A 9683-nucleotide genomic window follows, 5' to 3' on the forward strand; every position below is an offset into this window, starting at 1 on the left:
TCCTCGGGGACCGAGTAGTGCAGCTGGCCGCTCCCTGCCCCCCAGGCTGCGAGGAGCAGAAGCCAGAGCAGCAAATGTCGCGCAGAGGTCTGGCCACAGGATCTGGCAGCTAACATCGTGTCGGTCTTTGATTAGTAAAACATTCAAGGGCCAAAAAGGTGCAATTCTTTGAAGAACGTTCTAATTTCTTGCTCTGAAGTCCCAGATAATCTTAAGAATATTGATGCTTATATTCTTTAAAGCACGGAAATAGTGGAGCTTCTTTCTGATCTGCAGATAATCTGATTTTCTTCTGTTAAAAAAAAGTTCTGCTTGGAGAACAGCGACATCCTGTGGCTCAACATGTAAGTGCATTTTAGTTCATACTACTTCACTTACCTTGCTTTTTTCTCAATCCATTCACATTTATGCATTATTTTTCTTTTCGATCTTCTAAGTCTCTCATTTTGTGTTACTAGTAGCTTCTTAAAAGTAGTTTTGTCTTACATTTAGAATGACAAGAAGAGTTTTATTTTTTATATAGACATGTAATAGAAAGTTCTACTACATGACCTATATTACTCTGTATAAATATATGAGAAAGACCAGGTTCGTAGGATTCTAGTGATACATATTTTTAAGAAATTGGACATTTTTACATAGCCTCTCATAAAGCATATTCCTCATATCTTCTACTTGTTCTTGCATACTCCTTTTAGCTGTGTTAAATTATCCTAAACATTTGATTCAATTGTGCAGAGGATGATGTATATTATACTTTTTCTGAATTCCCACCTGAACAAAGTGAGATTTCAAATCAATACAAGTAACCCACAATTGGCCGAACAACTCATTTTCTTTGAATTTAATTAATTCCCCCAACACTGACTTCTGGGAAGTCAAAATATATTTGTCCCTTTTAAAAATTTGTCAATCACTCTATCTGCTCAGAGTAAACATTATGTCTATCCCGCAGGATATTGATGCATCAGTGTCACTATATTCCTTGTTTATTTGTGAAAGATAATATTTTTATCAAAAAATCTTCCTCTGGTAATTCTAATTACATCTGTCAATTTCTACTCATTTCATTTCAGTATTGATTTGAAGAGACTGGAAAAAAAGATTATTCATTGAAACTTACATTATACTTTTATCATTTCACAACAAAGTCTGTCAGTGTTGCCTTACAAGAGAAAAAGGTTTTAATCATTCTCAAGATTGGAAGGAAGGGGCCTGGGAGATAGCTCCGTAAAATAAGCGCTTGCCTGGCAAGCACAAAGGCCTGAGTTCAATCCCTGGTTCCGCTGGAAAAAAAAAGATTGGAAGGAACTACTTTTCTAACATTTGAATCCATCCTATAAGTAGAAACCATTAGGAAATCCCAATTTCTCCACTAAACTAAACAACAGTGAATAGATATCCAAGGGTACCTTAGTCTTTATGTAAAAGTGAGCTTCAGTCTTCATTTGAACACCTTTAAAAAATAAAATTTAGTTACTATAAATCTATATCAAAGACTTATATAGCTTGAATTACTTATAGTTATTTGTATTTTGGAAAGAATAAACTCTATACCAACATATTGCATATGAAAAGAACAAGAAAATATTCAGCACATAGAGTTAACTAAAAGATAAGATGACTAAAAAATGTTTAAAACTGTCTATCTTTGCTAATTAAAGTGATTCAATCTCTTTCGTAATGACTCCATATTGAAATGAAAATCCTTTCCACATTTGGTTTGAAGAATTGCATCATGAAATAAGTACATATAAAATATAATTTGTAAATCCCTCAAATTCCAGGGCTTTAGCTCAGCTGATAATCATAGTTTACCAATAAAGTTATGTACTGGTTACCCATCTCAAAGCATACTGTTACAAATACTATGTCAACAAGACCTGAAGAACACTCATGATAAGATACATATTAACATCATCTAATACACCACGTGTTCAACATGATTGTAAGATACTATAATTTCAAAAGACATGAATCTTCTCCATTGCTGGTGGGAATGTAGACTGGTGCAACCATTATGGAAATCAGTGTGGAGACTCCTTAGAAAAGTTGGACTGGAAATCCCATTTCAACCAGCTATTCCTCTACTGGGAATTTTCCTGGAGGATCTGAAAACATCATATCATAGGGATATATGTGTGCTTATGTTTATTGCAGTGCAATTTGTGATAGCCAAATCTTGGAAACAACCAAGATGCCCATCACCCGAGTAATGGTTGAAAAAGATGTGGTATTTTTACACAATGGAGTACTACTCAGCTGTAAAGATAAACTCAAAGCCTTTATATTGAAGTGGATGCCACTTGAACATTTACTCATAAGTGAAATAAACCAGACACACATGTGTAAATATCATATAGTTTCCCTAGTATAAGAACTCAAAAGAAGAAATACAAATAGAAAGGTATAATACAAGTAAAAGGAAAGCAGGATCTCGAGGACTAACTAATCAAAAGAGGGAAAGGAGAAGAGCTAGGAAACATGACAATGTCAAGCCATACAGTTATATATAGAAGATGAGCAAGGCAATGATTCTGAGAATCTCCCCAAGATTTTTGAATCTAGCAGTTAATTGGAAAGGTTTTCACCCTGACTAACTATATATACTGATACCTATGAACTAAGCAACTGCACTGAAAATGGTGATCTGTGGTGGTAGTTTCATGCTTGGAGTGCCTGTCATTTTGGTATTCTGAGTGCGGGCTGCTTGTTATGACATGTCAGTTGCTGCTGTGCTGTCTCTCGGGTAGATGATTGTTCAAAAAGAAGGGAGTGGTGAATGAAGGCAAGAGATAGGAAAAGGAATATAGTGGGACTGTCCTACTTCAAGGTTGTGTATGGTTAGATTTTTGGACTTATGTGTAAACATAAGAAGTATATAATTCTTTATGCCTATTTTTAAAATATATTCTAATTTTTAAATGTTTTTTCATCATATTCTATAGGGACTTAAAGTTCAACATATCAATACTTGATGATCTGTTCCATGTTATGCCTAAGATGTTTGATATTCATACAGATCGTGAGGTTAAGCTTAACAGCCTAAGTTGTTTGATAATAACAATAAGCTTATCTTCTGGATGGTTAACAACCTAAGTTTGCAGACCAAAATTAGAGAAAAAGGAGGGCTACAAGGAAAGCCAACATTTTGGCCCTAGCCTTCCAAGGTCAATTAAGACTCAGGACATATGAGAACTTGTACTGTAACGTCATGTAACTCGGTAGTGTTCCAAATATTCTGATCAAGAAGATTATGGGGCCAAAGGGGAAAGTGATCAATGATGTAGAGTGTGCCTAAGGAGAGTCACTTGGAGAGAAAACATTCTCTCAGGCTTTCACAGAGGGCACATTGGCCAAGCAATGGCCGTGACTCATCCACATGGCTGACACTGACAAAGGTTCTACAATCTGAGGTACAGGATCTCAGGATAAATCCTGAGGGGATTTCACGGACCTTATCAGACCCAAAAGCTACAACTCTTCTTGCATAGGTGCTGCTTTACCTTGGTCTTAGCCATCCAGCAGAGAAGTATAAAAATGAAGTATAAAAAGTAAAGCCATGGTGTTATGTTGAGCAGTACGAGACTCAGGTCAACAATTTCTGACATTGCCAGTGAAGCGGAAGACCCAATACTATTATGGACTACTGAACTCTTTTAGAATATTTTACACACCTATAATATTTAAATGATGGAACTTAACAAAAAAGGGGATATAGATAAATGTCCATTTTGTTTTGGGTTTTTTTGTTAAATTTATTTATTTTTTTTCTTTTTTAAAATTTTTTTGAATGTCTATTTTGTATCTGTGCATTCAAAGTGGTTAGGATAGATATATAGTTACATTGTCTTAATGAATAGAGGGATTTGTTCTAATGGTGTTTGTAAATAGGATATCATGTCCACATCTTGTACAGCAATTAACCACTAGGAAGAATGTATGCAATATGTTAATTATTGAAACTGTTCTACCAATTTGGTTTGAAACTGTCTCATTGCTATTTGTTTCTCAATAAAATTATGGAAAAAAATAAAAAAGTAAAAGACATGAATCAATTATTTTATTGGCAATGTAAAAAGCAAATTTGATTTGAGAGATTTTCTGGTTTCATAACTGAATTCAATGGTTAAAAAATTATAACTTTTTCATGTTTGTATATAAAAGTCAGTGAAAATTTGTCTAAAATCATTAAAACTAGTGTTTTCTGATGTTTCCCCTCATTGTGACTCCTTTGTTGCTCTTTTTTCATAAATTTTAGCATTATTATGTGTGTGGTAAAGTGCTACCCATTATAAGATTTTTGTGAAAATTTCTATCTTTAAAGGAAGCATATTGAAACTGTCCTAGCAATTTGATTTGAAACTGTCTCATTGCTATTTGTTTATCAATAAAATTATGAAGAAAAAAATAAAAATTAAAAAATAAAAAATAAAAAAATAAAGGAAGCATGCCCAAAAGAGGGCAATGTAAAATAAAGATTAAATTGGTTTAAACAGAATTTAACATTTTATTTATACTTTGAGGTTAGGAGTGCTTTTTTACGTATTTTGTTCAGGGTCTCACAAATGTAGCTTGGACTCATAGTGATCCTCCTGTTTTCAGCTTCCCAAGCGCTGGTGGGAACACACCACCATGCCCCATCTCAGTGGCCAGCTCAGCATGCTCCAGGGAGGGCCTGGTGGGGCATGTAGTGCCTTGTACCAAACCCTGCTCCCTGCACTTGCCGGGTAGGCACTTAATCCACTGAGCTATCTCTCAGGCCAAAGTTTAGGAGTACTGTTGAATAAGACTGTTCTGCCAGAGTCACACACTGACTTTATAAAGAGATAATAGAAAGAACAGATGTAAGAAGAAGGAATTGGATATACAAGTCAAAGAGAAGCTAAGGATAACAAATATTGACATCTGGGGGATTTATAAATACAAAAGTGAAGAACACACTCAAATCCAAAGTAATTAAAAGGCACAAGATTGAATTTTAAAAGGGAAAATCATAATATATACCTTTGAAAACCAGAAAAGTGTGAAACATATGTTCACTTTAAGCTTTTAGCTGTATCTACTTGGCTGTATATTGTAAAGAGGAATTATTGTTCTCAGTTTAATAGAAAACTAACTTGTAAAAATTATTGGTAACATGAAAAAAATGAATACAAAAAAATAAAAAAACAAAAAAATTGTACCCTGAAAATATAGAACTCAGTACACAAACATGCTTATCAGAAAAAATGAGCAAAAATACCCACCACTATAATGTGTGTGTGTGTGTGTGTGTGTGTGTGTGTGTGTTGTGAATTCTTTTTATTCTCTTGTAGAGTTAAGGGGCCAAACCAGGATGTCTTCACCTAGGTTAAAATTCCTCTTAACATTTGTTTATACTATATGGCTTGAAATTATATAAATATAGAATATTATTTCCTGAGACAAATGTACCCTCAGAACTGAAACTTTCATACTTAAGGGGGAAAACAAACACATTTTCAATAAAAGAGATATTGACAAGTGCAGTTTTTTTTTAAGTACAATTAGGTTAAATCAAAAGATAATCTGAAAAAAACAAATTAAAGTGATTTTACAAATATTTGTAACATAAGAAAGAATATGTATGAAAATAAAGCATCATAATTACACCTTAAATTTAATATGTGTATTTGAAAATATGAACTCATCCTAGATAAGTAGTTGTATTAAAATTTATAATATCAAGCAAGCTCAAAACTGGATAGTGCTTTAAGAAATAGAATTATCTTCTGGAATAAACTGCTGCAAAAGCATTACTAGAAATATGGAAGCATAAGAATATGAAGAAAAGAAAGAAAATATTCTAAAACACTCATTTGAAAAAAATACATGAACATATGGCAAAATTTGAAACTGAAAATAAAATAACCTACCTTTCCCGATTGGTCACCTGCAGTAGACTGAGCTCCCGCTCCTACCTCTGCCACTGGACAGGGTGGAAGACTGGGGCTGAAAGCCATGAGGTCAGTCTTGGGCAGGCCCTCCCCAGAGCACACCCTCTGCCCTCTCTGCTGCGAGTATGACCAGCTCCCCACTGCGCTGGAGCACACCAGGGTAGGCTTCCCAAGCCCACTCGAGCCCTCAGTGGGGACCGCTGCGCAGCGCAGTGCCGTGTAGAGCAACAGTGTGAGCACCAACAAACTCGACACCGCGCAGATGGCGATGATCAGGTACACATTGACATCTATGAGAGCGGCTTCTGGATTTGCTGGGCCCCCAAATCCACGCGAGGAGGCTACTGAGACCACAGGATTATCCACCAATGACACTAGCACGGTAGCAGTGGCTGTTAGGGTTGGCTCACCATGATCTTTCACAAGCACTAGCAGGCGGTGGCGAGGCTCATCAGCATCATCCAGAGCACGTGTTGTGCTGATCTCACCAGTGTACAGTCCCACACGGAACGGGCTGCGCATACTCCCTGGAGACTCTTGAAACTCATAGGACAGCCATGCATTGTAGCCAGAGTCAGCGTCCACTGCGCGCACTTTCGCCACCACATGGCCCGTGCCCACTGACCGCGACATCAGCTCGCTCACCACACTCCCTGCTCCGTGGGCCCATGGTGGAAGCAGAACAGGCGCATTATCATTCTCATCCAGCACAAACACCTGCAGAGTCACATTGCTCCCCAGGGCAGGCACTCCAGAATCCCGCGCACTCACCTGGAACTGCAGCAGCTCCAGCTCCTCATGGTCCAGCGGCTGCAGCGCGAACACCTTGCCGCTCTCCGCGTGCACAGACACGTAGCTCGACAGCGCGCGCTCGCCCACGCGCCGCTCCACCAGCGAGTAGGACACCAGCGCGTTCTCCTGCGCGTCCGCGTCGCGCGCACACACCGTGAAGATGTGGGAGCCCGGCGGGTTGTTCTCCTTCACGAACACCGTGTACTCGGGCTGCGCGAACACTGGTGCATTGTCGTTCACGTCAGCCACCTCCACAGACACGGTGGCCGAGGCCCACAAAGGTGGCGAGCCCCCATCTCTCGCGGTCACTACCAACTCATAGCTTGACATGCTCTCATGATCCAAGGTGCTATCCAGAACCAGTGAATAATAATTCTTGAAGGTAGAAACCAGCTTGAAGGGGATATGAGGTGGCAAAGAGCAGGTCACCTGCCCATTGGCATCTGAGTCAAGGTCGGACACGCTGATCAAGGCAATGACAGTGCCCACCGGAGCATTCTCTGTCACAGGGAGAGACAAGGACGTAACAAGTAGCTCTGGTGAATTGTCATTTTCATCCAGAATTTCCACAAAGACAGTGCAGTGACCAGCCATAGGTGGATATCCTTTGTCTGTAGCATCTACATGAATTTCATAAGTTCTACTGTCTTCAAAGTCAAGAACATCATTGAGTTGTATTTTTCCTGTCGTTTCATTTATTAGAAATTTTCTTCTTATGATGGGTGGGACCAAAGAGCTAAATGAATACACAATTTCCTTGTTTATTCCTTCATCCGCATCAGAAGCATTTAGCCATAGTACCAAAGTTTGGTTCGCTTGATTTTCATACATTTTCACTTCATAAATCGATTTGTCAAAAGCAGGGGCATTGTCGTTGGCATCCAATACAAGAATGAGCAGAGAAACAGATCCAGTGAATTCAGGTTTGCCTCCATCCGTTGCAGTAAGTAATAACTTAAGCTGGGGATTTTCTTCCCGATCTAGCAATTGTCGCAGAACAAGCACTGGAAACTTGCCTTTGTCTTTTTTGTTTATAACATCTAGAATGAAGAAATCGTTTGAACTGAGTTTGTAGGTAAGCATTGCATTCTCTCCAACATCCGCGTCAGAAGCGCCTTCTAGCGGAAATCGAGAGTCAAGCAGTCTAGATTCCGGTATTGAAATCTTTTGTTCCGTTACTGAGAACACCGGCGGGTTGTCATTAATGTCCATCACCTCCACCTCCACGTGGAAAACCCGCAGCGGTCTGTCCACGACCACCTCCAGATGGATGCTGCACTCCGCGCTCCGCCCGCACAGCTCCTCCCGGTCGATCCGAGAATTCACAAACAAAATGCCATTCTGCAGATTTACCTCCAGAAGGTCCCCGCGCTCCTTGGACGCCACCCGGAACAGGCGCGGCACCAGCTCCACCAGCTCCAGCCCCAGGTCCTGCGCGATGCGGCCCACGAAGGTGCCGTGTTTGGCTTCCTCGGGGACCGAGTAGTGCAGCTGGCCACTCCCTGCCTCCCAGGCTGCGAGGAGCAGAAGCCAGAGCAGCAGACGCTGGGATCCCGGATCGCGATGTCTGGAGACCAGCATCTTAGCTTTCTCTTGTGTTACAAGTCGATGAATACTCCGACTGGAATGCATACAGGCTTTGATATTCCTTGTTCAATGTTTTCCATTTTTCATCGAAATGTCAGAGACCTCAGAATATCGCTACTTCCTAATCCTCGAGAAACAATGAAGTAGTATATGGTTGGTCTAAACAACTATATTTTGTGGACGACAGCGACATCAGGTGGCTTAATGTGTAAGTACAATTACATGAGTTTAACCTTTCATTCGCGTCTTTTCGTTCTGTTTATGTACTTTCACCTCAAAGCCTCTTAATTATACCTCCTTTGCATATAGTAGTAATGGTTGCTGATCCTAGATGCAATGTTTTCCTTAATGTACAACTTCAGAGAAGTACTTCCTTCTTCAAACACGTGATTATTGCTAAACTTCAAAATACTCTTGATTTTTGTGCACTATTGAGTGTACTGGTATTTTATTAGATGGCAAGCATTGGTCTCTTCAAGATATGATACTTAAACTTCCAGAAAACACAAGATTATAGAAGAATCACTAACTTCTATATCAGGTGTTTCTCCATTTTAATTTTCCCACCATTACTTCCTCATGTTTCAGTTGACACTTTTGTGCATAATGATAGTATGATGTTTGTGTGAAATATCGTGAACATATTAAAGGTATTAAGTACGTAGGACAGTTCCTTAAAGAGAATGAGTGTTTCATAAGGGGGACTTATTCACAAGCTTCAAATGTGACATCTGGATTCATGATATTCAAAATGAAACTCAGCTCCTCAGCAAAAACTGTCTATAGGATATCATTTCTTTACAATAAATTAGTATTGCTACTGCACTGCTGACAGGGATGGGTTTTTTCCTATGAAAACAGTAAAGTGACTTCACTAATCAAAAAGACATTTTCTTTTTGATATATTACATGAGCAAAAAAGATAATTATGATTCTTAATAAGATAATTCACAAGTATATAAATTCTGATTTCAAAGACAACCACTTTCTTCTTTGTTAAAGTCAGAATTTTTAAATACCAAAAGATATATTCCTGGAATTTACATAATAGTTTTTTTACCTAATAGAGTTTTTTGTTTTTATTTTTTGGTGGAACCGGGGATTGAACTCAGGCCTTTGCACTTGCCAAGGAAGTGCTTATTCCACTGAGCCATCTCCCTGGCCTCCTAATAGAGTTTTAATCACTGCCTTTGGGGAAAAGACTCCCCTTTTAAAGTCTTTAGAATCAAATATTCAAGAAGCAAAATTCTCCCCTAAAATAACTATTCTAGTTAGAAAACTTTAGCGTTCTGCTTTTCAAAAAAAGAGAAAACTTAATAACAGAACTTTGATCCTATACAAAACAGACTGCTTTAATGATAGGGTTATAAAATTTTTAAAATATAT

General features: G+C 38.6%; 1 protein-coding gene across 1 annotated transcript in view; it reads right to left on the reverse strand.

The window, feature by feature from the left end:
• LOC101587656 (protocadherin alpha-C2) overlaps nt 1–8434 on the reverse strand; it is a 195838-nt gene extending 187404 nt beyond the window's left edge. The window contains exon 1 of the mRNA XM_012517514.2: nt 6960–8434. Within this exon, the coding sequence (XP_012372968.1) occupies nt 6960–8342 (1383 nt within the window). The 5' untranslated portion in view covers nt 8343–8434. The remainder of the gene's footprint in view (nt 1–6959) is intronic.
• Nucleotides 8435–9683: the final 1249 nt, after the last annotated feature.

The sequence above is a fragment of the Octodon degus genome, unplaced genomic scaffold (assembly GCF_000260255.1).
Source record: "Octodon degus isolate 3935 unplaced genomic scaffold, OctDeg1.0 scaffold00185, whole genome shotgun sequence".
In the NCBI taxonomy this organism is placed as follows: domain Eukaryota; kingdom Metazoa; phylum Chordata; class Mammalia; order Rodentia; family Octodontidae; genus Octodon; species Octodon degus.